This window comes from Sylvia atricapilla, chromosome 11, assembly GCF_009819655.1.
Source record: "Sylvia atricapilla isolate bSylAtr1 chromosome 11, bSylAtr1.pri, whole genome shotgun sequence".
Lineage (NCBI taxonomy): Eukaryota > Metazoa > Chordata > Aves > Passeriformes > Sylviidae > Sylvia > Sylvia atricapilla.
In genome coordinates this window covers 5292713-5309481 of record NC_089150.1, presented here as the reverse complement: position 1 = coordinate 5309481, position 16769 = coordinate 5292713, and the positions used below count along the sequence as shown (strand labels likewise).

The 16769-nt window shown below is 41.4% G+C and overlaps 1 protein-coding gene and 1 long non-coding RNA gene across 2 annotated transcripts in view; one reads left to right on the top strand and one right to left on the bottom strand.

Moving 5' to 3' along the window:
* The window catches only part of LOC136366159 (chemokine-like protein TAFA-4), a 41731-nt gene extending 27966 nt beyond the window's left edge, over positions 1-13765 (bottom strand). Inside the window, exons 1-2 of the mRNA XM_066327069.1 lie at positions 13669-13765; positions 10545-10660 (exon numbers count right to left, since the gene is read on the bottom strand). Of these exons, the coding sequence (XP_066183166.1) occupies positions 10545-10660; positions 13669-13748 (196 nt within the window). The 5' untranslated portion in view covers positions 13749-13765. The remainder of the gene's footprint in view (positions 1-10544; positions 10661-13668) is intronic.
* Positions 1-16769, top strand: part of LOC136366265 (uncharacterized) — a 302489-nt gene that overhangs the window by 69731 nt on the left and 215989 nt on the right. The window lies entirely within an intron of this gene.

Genomic DNA, 16769 nt, shown 5'->3' with positions numbered 1-16769 from the left:
AGACCTATTTATCTCCCTCTCGTTTCATCATTCAGAAATTAAAATGTGAGTTTTGAATTTCAATTGGCTTATCAAGTGCTCAATGACATCATGAGATCCTGTCTCCACTGAAAGGGATTTCTGCCTTTCTTCTTCCTTGAAGCCTCACGTCCTGTTCACTCCATCACGCAGTCCTTTCACAAAGCAGATAGCTTAAGTCATCAGATCTATGCAAAAAAGACTAAGTAGCTCTCATTGCCCCAGAGAGCACTTTGCAATTGGATGCTGTTTTTACACACACTCCTACTGAAGCACCGTGTTCATCCTTGTGATTTTCACTGCCGATTCCTTTTCATATTCAGAATTACTTTGTTTAATGCTTTATTTGCAGTGTGTTATAACATCAATGACTCTTTCCCTGCTGGAGACCAGTTCATGCTGCCCCTCAGCTCCAGGCACCTTGTGTTACCTGTGCTTCACACTGCACAGAACAAGAGTCAGCCGGTGGGTACACAATGCCTGTGCTCTCACCTCACTCACCTGAGACACAGCGACCCCATTTCTTCTCTCCCCATCCCCACAAAGCCAAGCAACAAACCAGCTCCTACTCACCACGCTAATATAAGAGCAGTGGCAATTAGCAATATCCACTCAGCACGGCCATCTGCTGAGGCTGCCACAAACCAGACATCTTCTGCTTGTCCCTCGACTGAATTCATCATTGCACAACAGCCAGTTTTCCCTTGGTCAAGGAGTGACCAAGTGCTAATAATATTTCTCATCTAACAGATCACAGACTGAAAGGTCATGTCATATTTCACAAAAAATATATATAGCGAGCAAAACTTAATAAATAAGGATAAATGTCCTTTCTTTGCAGTGCCTTTTGACCAACTCAGCTAACATACTCTGAACTGAGAAATGCTGTAAAAAGGTTTGAGAAGGAGCTCCCCAGTCACTTGCCAGCTCTGAGAGGTGTGTGCCTGTGCTGGCCAGGTTTAAGTGTGTTGTTTGTATAAATCACAGCCCAGCCACCAAGCCCCAGGCAAGATAATCTAAACTTGACCCTGGCTCTCTTCTGCAACTGAGACCTGTCGGCTCCCAAGACATGGATATGTTCACCATGCACACAAGGGTTTCTTCCCTCATCTCTTAAACGAGAATATTCACATTTCCTTTGTAAAGTAGTTCATGTTGCTGACAAATACCTTACCATTGCATAGATTTGGGTGCCAGAGGAGTCACCCCAGCAGATCACTGCTTATTTAGGCTGCAGAATTTGGGGCAAAGACACTTCTCTTTTTTGGAGAGGCATTTTGAAGAAAATGCTGGATCACCTTTTTTCCCTGGTAAACTGGTTCTTCTGCAGTCATAGTTCTTTTTAATGCTGCTTTGATGCTGCTCTTGCTACAGCCCAAAGAAAAATGGAAATGATTTTGCAAAAAAGCCCTACTCAGGATTTGGGTTTGATCCAGAATTCAGTCAATCCAAACCCCTTGATACTGGGGAAGGGTCAGGAAAATTCCTTCACAGTCACTACTGTGATTTGTTGCCCCAGAAGAGGACATGTTTTCAGAGTAAACTCTCTTTTCTCTCTAGCTTGGCACAAACTGCCATGTGATGCAGTCTGATAAAAGGATGTTTCATTACATTAGCACAGCAGACTTATTTGTCAGTTGCAGACTAATTATCTTGGCTCCTTGTTTGGGGACCATGGCATCCCTTGCAGTAAATTGCATTTTGCTGAGGGCAGCAATTTTACTCCATTTCTAAAGAATGTCAACACAAAGTTCTGGGGTCTTTTATACTTCCAAATAAAATGTTAAAAATAGTGTGTGGTGAGGGGAGGAAAAAAGCCCATCTGTCACACTATTTCTGAATGAAATATCAAAATATTGCTTTTTTTCTATATAATTCAAACAACATTGAACATAAGTCTGATAATAAAGCCCATTATATTGTCTCCATTTCTGAAACCTTAGAAGAAGAACAAAAGCTGAAAAATTAACTCTGTGCAAGTAAATTATTAAATTCTATTGCCAGCAGCCATTCCTAAAAGCAGACAACAGAGTTGGACACCCAGCCAAGCAAGTGACAATCCTAAAGAGCAACTTGCAGAGCAATCAAACTTTCTTTTAACAATATGCATTTAGAAACACTGAAAATAAAATTATCAGCTACATTTTTTTTCCTCAGTGACACAGTAGTACTAACTCCAATAGGGTGCATGTGGAGAACAGCAAGGACCTTTTTCTGCACCCAAACTCTTTTAGATGAGAAATTCCAGTTGACTTCATTTTTGGTTGGTTTGTTTGTTTTTGTTTGGGTTGTTGGTTTTTTGCTTTTTTTGGTCTTTTTTTGAGATTTTTCTTTTTTGTTTGTTTTTGTGGCTTTTGGAGGGGCCTTTTTTGGGGTTTTTGGGGGGGAGACTTTGGGGTTTTTTTATTGTTTGACTGATTTTTTGCTTTTGTTTTTTTTGGGGGGGGGGATTTTGTTTGTTGGTTTGGATCGGGTTTGGATTTTGTTTCGTTTTTCTTTATTTTTTCCAGTTGGAAGAATACCAACATCTGCTGAAAGCACTCAATGGACAGAAATCATAAGCATAGCCACAATTCATGCCAGATATTCATGTTGCTGGGGTGACTTAAGCCAACTGACATAATATGATCTTTTTCTCAAGTTATATTCTGACTCGATTTTAGTATTTTCAATAAATTATGTTTTCTAAAGACAAATCAGAGAAGACTTAGTAACAAGTGTCAGTGCTGACACACAGTCTGAAGATCTTCCTGTTTGATCTCCTCTGAAAAGAGCATCTCCTCAACATGGCAAATCAGGAGAGGCTTCATGTCCCATGCAGAGACAATCCAGGGATACCACAGACAAGGAAGGTCAGTGTCTGCTCCCCATCAGCCTCCTGTTATGTAGAGGGAAATCTAGGTAAAGAAAGGAATCTGTAGAAAAAGGGATATACAGAGCACAAAAGATGCTTTAAGGTTTTACACCCAATCTGAAAATAAAATGAACCCAAAAGACTGCCTTGGTACATTTAGATTTTTGCTTTACAATCACTTACAATTTCGTTTTTGCTATCAGGAAAAACCAGCCAACGTGATGCAACAGCTTACAAACAGCTGTTAACACACCCCTGCTCTGCTAAACACAGGTCCTGCCATTCCACCCCAGCTAATTTGCAACAATTTCTGAAAAAAAAAAAAAAAGGCATCAAAAGATGTTACTTTTGGATGTTATTCCAAAATATTCGCTGCATCTTCAGATGCTACTTGAAGGAAACACAGGTATAGAACAGAACTGGTATCAGGAAGATGGAAGCAGGAAATAAAGGTAACAGAAATCTTGCCTCACACTCACCTGGTCATTATTTCCCAAAATAACATAAATCAAAAGACTAGTGACCATTGATGGACTGCAAGGCATATTGATGAAATTCATAAGGAGAAAAAATAGGTGGAGATAAAGAAAGGAAATACATAAATAAATAAATAAAGTCCAAACACAAAGCAACAGAACTGTTGATCCTAGAATATTCCACTCATAACTTCTGGCATTTCTGGAGGTATTGTTAAAGATTGCCACACTGGAAGATAATGAATGTCAGGTGTAGTTTCCATCTCCAGTGTGATGAGGAGAGATTACCCTGCTGAAGCCTACAAGACATCTTTAATCTCCTGATTTAGAAGCCATTGTCTGCTATCAGTTGTCACTCTCCTGAAGGAATGCAAGAATGCTGCCAAATAGTGAAAACCAGCTGCAGCAAAGAGCTACCAGCAGCAATCCTGAGGTGCTCTGCCAACAAAACACTTAAATGTTAGTTTAAAAAAAATAAAAGGAAAAAAAATTCCATCTCCAGGTTCTTCCATTGTTAATTTAATGTTTTCTGGTTTCCAAGAAGAAATGCTTGCTCAAATATGTCCTTGAAACCAGGAAAAACATCAACATCATAAACTTTCAAAGTTAAAGCGGAGGGGCAGCTCTCTGGAGGGGAGAACACCAGGCTTGGCACAAGAGCTGGGCACTTCTTGAAGTCTGAGTGGACCAGGCACAGGGAGGGCATGATTGATGCTACAGCCAAGGATGATAAGAGATTTCCTGCTCTTAAATACAAGGGGAATATTTTATACCCACCCACAGCCAAGTAGGCAAACTAAGCCACCGTGGAGAGTCAGCCCACCCCAGGCTGCCCCTGAACCACACTCCATCAGGTAGGCCAGACAAAAACACACAGCCTAAATCACCAGAAACTGCTACTCGTTTCCAGGGACATTTATTCAAGCCTGTGCAGCCACCCATTTGGGATGAAAGGCCTTACAGTTACACTGAAATGGGACTTTTAGTCTGGGGCAGGCTCTGCCCTGCTGTCACAGTCAATGTAACTGCAAGGCTGTGGCAATGCAGCCCAGCCAGTGAGCACAGACCTGGTGATCAATAGAAGAACAGGCCCTAAAACAGTTTCCATCCTTCAAAATGCCAGTGATTTGGCAAGCACAAAATGGTGAATTCTGTGAGAATGACTGGTTTAAGCTTTAATAAAATCATAACTATGAAGTTTCGCTTTTCTGCTGAGACATATCCGGAGTGGGCTGGAAGCTAAATCACAGAAGAATCACTAACTCCCACTTCAGTGGGGTCAGGACTTCATCTTAGGCAGGTCTTTTAATCATTTCAGAGGAAGGAACTCGATGCAAGTCCTTTACATCTCAATCTCTTGCCTTCATCACTCTGGCATCCATCCTCCCAAGGACTCAGTGTGCTGACCTCCATGTAAACCCAGAACAGAGCACGTGCTGCTTTTTGTTGCATCACCTCACTCATGTGAACCCCAAGGACAAGATCTTTTCCATTCTATTTGTGGATTTACACTTATCCAACCATTTCTTTCTGCACAAGATAGCACCAGACTATCTATTTGCAATGTAATATTTTCTTCTGTTATCAGATCTAAGTTTGGGAGAAGTAGATTTAAAAGAAAAGACACAGAGTAAAGAAAGCTTTCCTGGTTAGGTTTTGGTCAATGGAATATAAAGATTATCATTTACAGCAGGTGGCAGCTGCATAAAAACAAATGATGGTGTCAATATAAAATGAACAAAATAAAGACAATATTTTCACAAGCCCAAATGGCTTTAAAATAAAGTCACTTTGATACTGCAGGAAAGAGCTTGGTATCAGCCTCCTACTCTATAGTTTGACACACTGGGCTTGGCCATGTGTATTAAATGAAACTCTGTCTTCTTTTTATCACAGAATTCACACACACACACACTTTTGATGATATTTGATACATAAACCATTTACCAGTTTGTCTGTAATTCTCCCCCTCCCCCTCAATTCCCAGGAATACACAAATCTTTTCACATGCCATCCCTTTCCACGCAGTTAAGGTGCACATTCTTGGAAAATGACACCAGGAGCTACATTTTACCCTATAAAAGAGTAAATCAACACTGAATTATTATTTACTGGTAACACAGCTACGCATCTAATTTGAAGTCGTTGTCAAAGTCTGTCACATATATTAAAAGCTCTCATTGTCATTTAAGGGAGGAAAAAAAGAAAATAAATATTTCTTATGTTTTTTTCTCCTCCAAAATAAGTATACCAGCAAACTTCACACAGAGAATTCTGCTCCTTTTTTGTCTTAAAGGGAACCTATTTCTCAGGTGAATTGCCTTCCCTACCTTATTACTTGAAGAGATTACAGTCAGGGCTGTATATTGTAGCTACCCTATATTTAGAAGCTGGGTAATAAACCACATAAATAGCACACTGAATAAAACATTAGGACATAAAAGGAGTTAAACAGAACAAAGGGCTAAAGCTTATTGTGCAGTAACCATGTCTGCCCCATGGAAATATGGAGGACCCATAATTCTAGTTAGCAAAATGCAGAGTTGGGATTTAAATCAGGAGGAAGCCAGCGGTGTCTGAGTGCTGGAGCCCCTTCCACAGCCTTGCAGGGCCCTCTGGTGGAACTGGGAATCCATCTCACGGCTGCCCAACAGCACTGCCAGGAAAAATGATGCTCCAACCCCAAAATAAGGACAGAACAAGCAACATGGGTTGTCTCTGTTTTCTTGAAAGCAGCAATATTCCTAACACAAAGCTGCATTTTTCAGCTCTCCTGTAAGAAGATTAAATCCTGGAGCCTTTGTAAGTAAAGAATTTTTTCTCTGACTCCAGTGGGGACAGTCTGTCCATAAAGCCCTGAAAATAGATAAAAGAACTCCTTAAAGTTCTGAAAAACTGCAGTTGATGTGGAACATCCTGCCCAAAAATTTAGACCCTTCAGAAAAGCTGGAAGCATTTCAGGTGAGCATCATCACATAAAAGAGTCTCAAAAAAGCCAGGCTACACCAGTAATTCATGACAGAAACTGCTCAGCTGGCTGTGCCAGCCCAGAGTCTGCAGGGCCAGCCCTCACATGAGCTGACCTGACAAAATGTCTTTTCAATGCTTCTTCATTTGTGACTTAGAGCAGTGAGGTGGAAACAAATCTTTTCTGGTACTGAATGTGTGTTGCTTCACCTAGCACAGCATGGAATTGATCATTATATTGGTATTAGGTACTCAGGAGCCTGAAATACTACCCACTTTTGGGGGTTTTTTTGGGGGTTTTTTAAGTAAAATTGGAAGCTTATGCTTCCCTTAGTTATTGTCAGGGCAAAAGAGAAATTCTTCAGAAGGGTATTTGCAGCAACAAAGTCAGAGGAATATTTACATGTTTCTTCTCCACATAGATATACAAAGGCTGCCAAAATAATCTGCACAAGCAGCTTCTTCAATGACCTAATGGCAATGAGAAGGAAAATCTCTCCTCTACCTTTTGCCTTTTAACTCTGTCAGTCAGAGCAATGACAGTGCTCCAATGAAAAACTGGCTGTGGCCTCCAAGCTGGATTCCAGATCCAAACTGCTCCAAAGGCAGGATTGGCTTGCAGGATTGAGCAGTCTTTCCCCTGACAGGTATTTGATGGTGGGGAATATTTCATAGAGCAAAAGAAAGAGCCAGGTCTGCCTTACACTTCATTACAGCGAAGAGGCCTCCATTGTCAAAAGGATTTCTCAATGCCTTTCTCTCCCACTTTTCAGGAGCAGGATGGCTATTGGATCCATAAGATCCAGTCTCTGTCCCTGCCTGAATAGGGCAGACAGCTGCCAAATGTCATTTATTCAGGCACCATCTAGCATGACCTAGGTCAATAATTGTCTTTTCCCAGATTAGGCTCCTTTTAAATGGCAGTATTTTGAAAAGAAAAAGTCGATTCCCACTTTTCACCTTCCATTCTTCTGTCTGCTCTTTAAAGTTTCTTGGCTGTAGCAAGTACACATTTGTTTAAAGGTGCTGATGATATCAAGTGGATCACTTGAATCAATCACATTGATTGTCAGGAGCAGACACAACCTGTTCATAAAAACCAGCTCCTCTCAAAGCATCCCAGGCTGGGCACCTCATGACTCCCAGCCCAGCAGGGACCTGCCAGGTGACAGGTGCTGGACCTAAAGGACAAAGCCTTTGCTGAACCCAAAGCTTGGAATCATTCCTCTAATGTGCTTCAGGACCTTCTGCTTTGAAAAATGTGAATGCTGCCTATTGACTGCAAAAATTTTATCTCAATTGTTATCCAAGAAGGTGCTAATTTGTACTAAATAAATGAGGCTAATTATTTGCTTTCCGCAAAACAGGCTCTGCTAAAAGCTCTGAATTATTTGTTTTCCTGATGAACAAGGCAGCACCTTGCTCACATAATAGATTCCATCTGAGATTTGATTATCCATTAGAAGTTCCATGTGTTGTGTCAAGCAGCAAAGATAAGATGATGTTGGGAAATGCAGGCCCCTTGAGGACAGACCCCTAAACCCTCTGTGGTGCCAAGAGTCTGATGTAGGGAGTTGAGGAATCAAAAATGGGATCGCTGCTTCATCTACCACGTGGAATCAAAGTGGGATGGGGATCATTCAGTGAACAGAGGAGGGAAACTCACATTTGGGGAAGAACAGGACACTACAGTCTAAAAGGGTGCATGAAGGCTCCAGCTTCAAGGGTGTCCACTTGGAAAACAGCTCCACAGCTGGACCAAGCCACTGATGAGGAACAGAACCTTCTTTTAGCTCACCAGAGAAATCACAGCACACAAATATGCTTAAAGTTGAGCAACTTGACTGTGTTTGTGCTTCCTCTTTGATAAGGTGGAAAGAATTCCTGGTGTCAGTTTAAGGTATCCTCTTAAGCATTCTGAAATTTTATGTGAAAAACATTGTCATGATTTACATAATAAATACACTGTGTTCATCATACAATCCCACAACACAGGATCACTGCTGCCTTATTAAAGGTATTTTCCTTAGGTACACAGGCAAAGTGCATCTTGAAAGGACAAAAATAACATTTCTTCTGACAAGACCACTCCCTAAATGACAAAAGGTGCAGAAGGTTCTTCTCCAGGTTCTTCTGCTGAGTCAGCTCTGAAATGCTCTGCTACTAACTCATGATTGTGCGCTGACCCCCTTCCTCATGGAAGTGATACCACTAATTCCCAGAACAAAGCAGCAACATGGGTCATCCTCTACCACTGCACTCACTGGAATTACTCCTTAGGCTTTTGCCTCACAATGCAGTTACTCTCCAAAATCTGTATTTCATAGCAAACACAAGTGTTGCACAGCCAGGGAAAGCAGAGCTGGTGGTGGGAGAAGCCAAGGAGGAGGTTTTGGAGCTCTCAGAGGCACAGCAGCTACGTGCAGGTCAGTCAGTCCTGCTTGCCAGTTCTGAAGATATTTTGGTGAGCACAGGAGGAGCCTTCAGCTCCTACCTAGACAACCACTGGAAGCAGCCAGGGAAGGGATCAATAGTTTGTCTCTTCTGGAGGATGGAGCCTCTACCAAATGCATCCTCACTTCCCAGCCCTGAGAGGAGTGGATGCTAACATTAGACCTGGACCCACAAGAGTCTGGCTCAGAGCTAAGAGCATGGTATATAGATTTGAGGACTGACACCTAATTTAGGAATAGGGCCACATCACAATGAGCAACATTTGCAGAAACCCCCGAGCCAGCAGGGAGCTGACCATGGTGCTGAGAACGCAGAGCCATTGTGGAGCTTGCAGCCACGATTTTGGCCTCTCCTGAAAAGCAGCATTGACAGGGGGTATTTTGTTACCTTGCCCTGTGGGGTTGTCATCTCCTTTTTTTCTGTTAGGGCCGGGATTAAATGCTCAAGAGGCACAGTTTTTGTGTTTCGACTCAGTTGTTCATTAATTCTTATCTATAGCACAGTCTCATAAGTTGAGACTAGAACTTTGTTAGTTCTAGCTAACAAAGTAGAAAATAGCTGACTCTCTATCTCTTTCCAAGGTATTTTAAGCACAAATGGACCAGTTATGGGATGACACTTAAATTATTTTTACTTTTAACCCAATAACCAACCACCTGCGGTCCACAATGTAGATTTTTTTTCTATCCAATTGCAAAAAACCACCCGAAACCACAAAGAAGACCAGTACTCAGCCTACGCCCAAAATCTTCCATCTTGCTTTATATATATTACTATATACTAAAATCTTAAACTCTAAGTTTCCCACCCTGTGATATTACACACTTCTATTCAAACTACACACCCATATTCCCAGCATTATCACTCAGTTTTGGAAGCCTCTTCCACAGCCTCAGGTCAAATGCAATGTTTTCTTGAGGGTCAGTGCCTGTCAGCACAGAAAGCCTAAAATTCTGAGTACCCAGGGTTCCAACACTGCCCCTCTCTCTAGTGGGACCAAAGCTGGCACAGTCTTAGCACAGCTATCCCATTTTATTTAGGCCTTCCACAAATACCTTTGCATTAGCACTAGTACATCTTTATCTCTTTCTGCTTTCAAGCTGAAGTCTGCATGCTCCTACCAGAGATGTTGCTACAAAAATCCAGCCTGAAAGTCAATCCAGCTTGTTCTGAGCTTTTTCTGACATTTATAATATGATAACATATTGTGCCTAGTAGGTATTTCCCTACTGCAATAGGGAAAATTCTCCCAAAATGCAAGGCTTTAGTTTCCTCACTATGCCAGTTAGGGAAAGAAGGAGAGTATCACAGGCTGATCTAAGCACAGGTCAGAATTTGTGTCAGTCAGTGAAAGAACTGGCTAACATGAGTCTGAGGGCTTCGATTTATTGCCCACCAGAGCAAAAGATACTGCTGTAAAGTCAGTTGATAACAACAGGATTAAGAGGGTGAAGGTAAAGATACTTCTCAGAATGTCTTTGGATAAGGATAAAGCAAAATTACACAAACAAATCCCAGAGTCCTAGCAGTCATGAAGTCACTCCAAAAACCTCCTGCTGAGCTTCAGTACATAAATAACTAGAAAAAAAAAAAACACAAAAAATTACAATAACTCTTTTTTTTCCTTGTTGGCGGTGTATTTTTAACCTATTGCACTGATTATAACATGCTGTCAACAGCCTCATCAATTATCCATTGCTAGAAAGTGGGCTCTAACATGCTGCAAGTGGTATTAATTGGTCTCAGTAGCACATAATGAGTTTAAAAGCTCCTACCTGTGTGCCCCCGGGGATGGTGACTAGAGGCGGACAACAATTTACAGCAGACCATTAACACATAGACCAGAAAGAGCCAGTCAGACAGAAGCATTGATTTGGCACAGAATCTCATCCTGGAGGCAGAAAAGGAAGCAGTTGAGTGAAAGAACAACGCGAGTAGGGAATAACATAAAAATGATGTGGGGAAGGAAAAGCCAAAAGGAGCTGAAGAATAACTAATGTGGCTTATTGCAAGGCAACACTCACAAAATCATATTCATTATTTGGCTGGGATCAATGCTTTGTTAAGGATATTTTATAATTAGAAGCAATGTCTATCACACATCACATTACTCACAAGTACATGTTTATAATAACACATTATGAGTTCTATGAATGTCAGATAAGGGAGGGGTTCTTTTGTCTTTTATCAAGACCCAAGCACGTTCAAATTTAAAAACACATGTTTATGAGGTGTGCTACTATTTTTAAACTGCATCTCCCCGAATGATAGAAAAAAAATGTCATTTTTACTTAACACTTCTCAGGACATATTTACTAAAGCTACCAAGTCCTCTGTAACCATGCACAGGACTTGGCTGGGTCTCCCAAACACACAACATTTGGGAGATTTCCTGGAGATCAGCCAGTTTGCTGAGGGCAAAACACTCATGAAGCAGCACCTCAGTCAAACATGCAAGGACTCACTTCTCTACCAGGGTGTTGGAAACTGCATTTCAAAAAACATTTGCTCTAAAGAAGGTGCTGTTACTCTTACTCATGTCTTTCTTAGAACTTAGATTCAAAATCCTCTGTAATTATTCTGCAAATATCTACAATTAAATCCCTCAATAGCTTATGTTATGCCATTCATCATATAGAAAGGGAATCTAATCAGCTTTTTAAACTCGGTTATGATGATTTATTGCTTGCATGATACATAAATGGGTGTTATGTAGTTGAACCCTTAGATACCGTGTTCCACACTTTCAGCAAATTCTGCAAGCAGGAATACATCTAATTAATTAAAGGCAATTTATGGATTTGCATAAATTGAACCAAATACTGTTTTCATGGCAGTGACGTTAGTCTGCAGTTAATCAGCAGGCTGGGATTTGGGCAAGCCGAACACAAGTTTATTTGCACCAAAAAGTCCTTTGGGAAACACTTTCCCTCTGCAGATTTCAGTTCTGAGTCTTCCAAGTACTTTCTAAAAAAGTCATCTGTAGATCTCAAGAATACCTAAGACTATTCAGCTAATCCAATATTCAAGTGCTGAAAAGAAACGTTTATTAAAAAAAAAAAAATATCCCAAGCAACACGTGCCTTAGACAGCTCTACTGTCACAACCAAGTGACACACTTGGATGTTGTCTGAATTTGAAAAACATCTACCAATTAAACCAAAACGGAGGCAATGTTTCCTCATTTAAAATTGCTTAAACAATTCCCCTTTCACACTTTGCAAAGCAATATTTTTTCTCTAATTGTAAATGTTGATAAAACCCAAACAAATAAAAAATGCATTTATTAATATCAGAAGTTAAGAGACCAGAAGCCTGCTGCATGTAAATATATTTTAGCAACAAATACTGGTTTACACTTCAGAAAGAAATACATCAGTGCAAACACCAGCAACTTCAGCATACAATTATTTTTAAAATTATATAAATATTGTGGAAAAAAACCAGCTCACCATGTCTATAGATTTCAGAGAGTGAAAATTACACATAAAGAAGCCACACTTTAAACACTCATTTGGCAAAATGGTACCTTTTTCTGGCTTTAAGAAGATGCTCTGTTTTGAGCCCAATATGTTTCCACCCCGAATACAGGAACAAACACTCTGTTGGCCTTTTACAGCGCTATACAGGAGATTTCTGTGAGTGTGAATCAACTCCAGAAGATAAACACATCACTGCTCCTCACCTACCCTATGAGTACCCTCTTGTGGAGAACTCCCAGAATAATTCAGAGCAGCTGAACCTAACTCACCTCTTGCACCCAGCTGAACCTCATAGTGTCACTGCAGCTTATGGGATTGAGGCACTGTGAATGCAGCATAAGTATCACTATTGCTGTTGATCCAGTATTAGCCTAAGAACACTGTCTAGTAAGTTCTGAAATCAGTGTACCGTTTCAGAATTTGGTCATCCAAATCTTTCCCAGTTGATTGAACCTCTTTCTTTATTTTTCTTTTCTCTTTTAGGAATGAGCTGAATTTAACCTTAGTTTCCTTGGCCTCTTCATGAGAAACACACAAGTTACAGCTCATGCACCAGTCATCACTGAATAGGATGCCATCATCTGCTCAGCTTCCAATCCCATCCTTCTGTTGCTCTAAATGAACACTCAGACCTGATCCAAGCGTCAGTGGATACCCCAGCTCTGGTGTCACTCTGATATCATGAAGACAGAAACCTTCCCTCAGGTTTCCTGGATTTAGCCTATGGAATTAAACACCCCAGCTCAGGCATTCTGAACATGTCATTTCTGGTGGGAGTGGGTGGAAGGTAGATCTGTGGGTGTGATGAAGGACAGGTCCCAAATCATGCATCATAAGCTCAACAGCTGCTGATCCAGCACTGTAGTGGACCCAGGTGTTCCCACCATTCCCAGTGCTGCAGCAAAACTCCTCTCAGTGGAAATGGTCATGCTCTGACCTGTTTTCCAAAGTTTTCCCCAGCTGAATTTGACTCTTTTGAGACACTGAACAAGGAATGTGAAATCAGGGCTCATCAGGTTAACAGGGTGACCTAACCCCTGTGTAAGAATGTTCAAGCCCAAGAATAAGCGTATCACTACAAAGCATCCACTTAGTCATAACAGAACTGAAAGGCTGCTAAAAGCATCCAGTATCATCCAAATGACACATCTGCAGGCTTCAGTCTGCCTTGCAGGTAGACAGGACACAAGTTTTCAGCCTGCTAACATAAAGAAACACAAGAGGATCTTTGAAAAGGCAGAGAAAAAATGGAATTTGGCAGACAGATGCAGCAAGGGGTGCTGAGCCCTTCAGCATCACTGGGCTGCCGCTTTCAGAAATGTCAAGCCTTCATCCTCTATTGGATTCAAGTGGATATTGTTGCTAACCAGAACAGCCAATCTCCAGTGTCATTTGAAAGATAAAAAAGTGCTCTTACCTTGGGGACTTTGCAAGAATTTTGTTCCAGTCAAACACAATTATTTCAGTGTGTTTTTCATAGTTATTCCAGATTCCCATTTGCGGCAGCAAACAAGCCTTTCTGCATCTCAGAATTTTCCCTTCACTTCGGGGACCTAGAAAGCAAGCCACATTACACTGCAATTAACGTCTGGAAAGGTGCTGTAAAACACATCTTTGTTACCAAAATCTTAGTTTCACAGTGCCATCTACAGTGCAATCCGGGGCAGAAGGCAGCAGTTGTATTTCTCATTTCTCTCTGAGAACACAGAGGAGCTGTGGTGAGGCAGCTCTGAGGCATCTCTGCATTCACCAAAGGCAAAGTTTGCTGTACTAGCGGCTGCAAACCGAATGTGTGCAGCTCACTCACATGCCCTCTCACCACCCAGCTGCTGGGAAAACTGTAAGGTCTAAGACTGCACCATAGTGCAAACACATTTCCACATGGTTCCACGAAGCCTCCAACAGTTTGAAGCAGAGATTACTAAAGATAGTGGGGAAAATCTGTCATTGTCTCCATAAAGATTTGGCCCAGGCCCTGGAGCTTGCCTCAGCAGCAGAGGGTCACATCCACAGGAGTGTGTCTGGGACTCTGTATCACTGCACCCTCTGACCCTGCTGCCTCCCCTCGCTCCCAGCATCAGCTCACACCCAGCCCACCTACACACAGGAGTTACACATGGAAATCTCCACATGGGAACACTTCTACAGCAGCACTGGCACAAGTTCTGCAGAACAAGGAGCTCAAACACTCCATTTTATAGACATTCAGGCCTCTTTGCTTTTGCTGTTTGTATTTGTTCTCTCACTTCCATCCCTGGGCACAACTTGGCCTCCTGCTATTGAAAACACCACACAGAGCAATTTGTGAGAGTAAATAATAATGTGGTTTTCACCTGCACAGCGATCACAACAACCTTTCCTCATCTTATCCACCATTTTTTCCATTTCACTCCTCCTTTGATCAGTTAGAAATCTGCTTTTAAGAAGCACAGAATTACAGCACGACACTGGAGGGCAGAGCATGTCTGGGGTCATAAAGCACATAGGCAGACACCTTTCAGCAACTCAACACACTCATAGAATCACAGAACCTCCCAGTCACAGGTTGGAAGGGACCTCAAAGCTCATCTTGTTCCAAACCATGAGCAAGGACACACCCACTGCACCAGGTTGCTCAAAGCCTCATCCAACCTGGCCTTAACAGCTCTTTTTTCTTCAGAATGCCATGAGAAAACGGAGTAATTGCTGGAATTAAAGAGGTGCCAGGCCAGCAATCCATAATTAATCACATTTTACTCTCTTCGCTTTCCAAGGTGGAGTTCCAGGATGAGCCAAAATCAGCAGTTTTATCAGATCAGCAGTGGAAATCAAAACAAAATGTGGGCAACGAGTTGTCTTAAGAAAAAGCACTACCATCCTGTATTAATCCTTTCTTCCACAAATACACATAAAATAAAAGATTAAAAATAAAAATAAAACAATAGTGTGCCTCAAAAGGCCTGTTAAGAAGAAGCAAACGAACAGGATTTTCAATACAGCATTGACTGACTGAAATGGTTATGTGGTACATTTTTACCCATTTCGTAACAGGACAGGTAGATAAATATATTCTTACAGTGCTCTTGTAGAAATCAATACTGCAATACACTAACTTGGGTTTTAGTGCTTATCTGTTCCATAATTTTTATTAGAGAGGAAAATAAAACCCCGTGCAGATGCATCTGCAGGTAAACACAAACATCAGTGTAACCTGCTCTGTAAACACATGTTAAACACTGGTTAAAGGCAAGGGAGTATTGATTAGTCCAACTCATTCTAATTAAGTGGATGCAGAGAAAGTGACAGATGATACCTCCACCTGCATATCTCCAGGCTCTCTGATGCCTTCCAGGCAGTGATATTTCTTTAAAAAATAGAGTTGTATTAGGGGAGATTAAGGCAAACTCCTGAAACCAGCTTCAGCTGGTTTATGTCAATAAAGGAGATAGATAAGAACAGAAACAAGAGGCTCACCTGGTTAATAACTGTAAAAGGAATTCCAGGCTTTTTATGGCAAAAGAATGTTTTGTGTGTGTTTTGTGGACAGTGGGTCTAACTCCTGGCCCCTGTCTTGTCTCAGGGTGACACATTACTTCGGGAAACAGAGCTGCTTGTTTATTTTTATCCAATGAGCTCTGAGCAGTGAGCAGCTGAGCGCCACCTCCATCTCCAGCCAAGATACAGAAAAGAAGTGGAGAAGAGCTCCACTTCCAGTATTTATGCATGGACTGGCCATAAGCAACACCTGCTTTGCACAGGAGTTCCCCAGAGGCTACACCACTCCCCTGGGTCAGTATTTAGGGCAAATGAAGATTATGAGTTCTGGGATCTGGAGGGAACTGCAATGGTCAGGTCTGCTGCGCCTCAGTCCCAGCACAGTCTGCTCTCAGTGCCTCTGCACTCTAGGAAAATGGGCATAAACAGCATTTCCCTGTGCCAGGGAAGTGTTTCAAAAACAGAAACAATGGAGGTCTAAAGTTATTTGAAAACTGTATAGACACGGTATAATTCCTCTGACAGATGGAGTAAGATAACATTTTAAATTAGGTGCATTTCCTACCAATATTTACATGTTGTAAAATGCTTTTTACAGCTACTTTCTGCAAAGAATAAATTACTAAACCATTTTGTGCCATCTTTTATAATAAGCTATTAAATAATTTAGACAACCTCCTTTCATTAAATATTTAAAAGGCCTTAATTTCTCCATTCTAAACAATTCCTCACTTAAAATACAACTGTGCATCTCTTAAAGACTCCTCTTCTGTAAAGCAAGGGGTGAGAAGGAAAGAAATTTGGGGGCCAATTCAGGGGGTTTTCCAGCCTGACTTTAACCCCACTGTCAACCTGGCCCAACCCTTATCTCATGCAGAATAAAGAGAAAAGGGAAAATAGAGCAATATCTGACATTTCTTAGACAAGGGGGGGAACGATCTGGTCAGGTCCCTGTGTGTATTTGAAAACTGCTGCTATTTGAGGGGAACTAGAGACAAAAGAGAGAGAGCTAAAGCAAACACCCACACACCGGCTGACCAACCC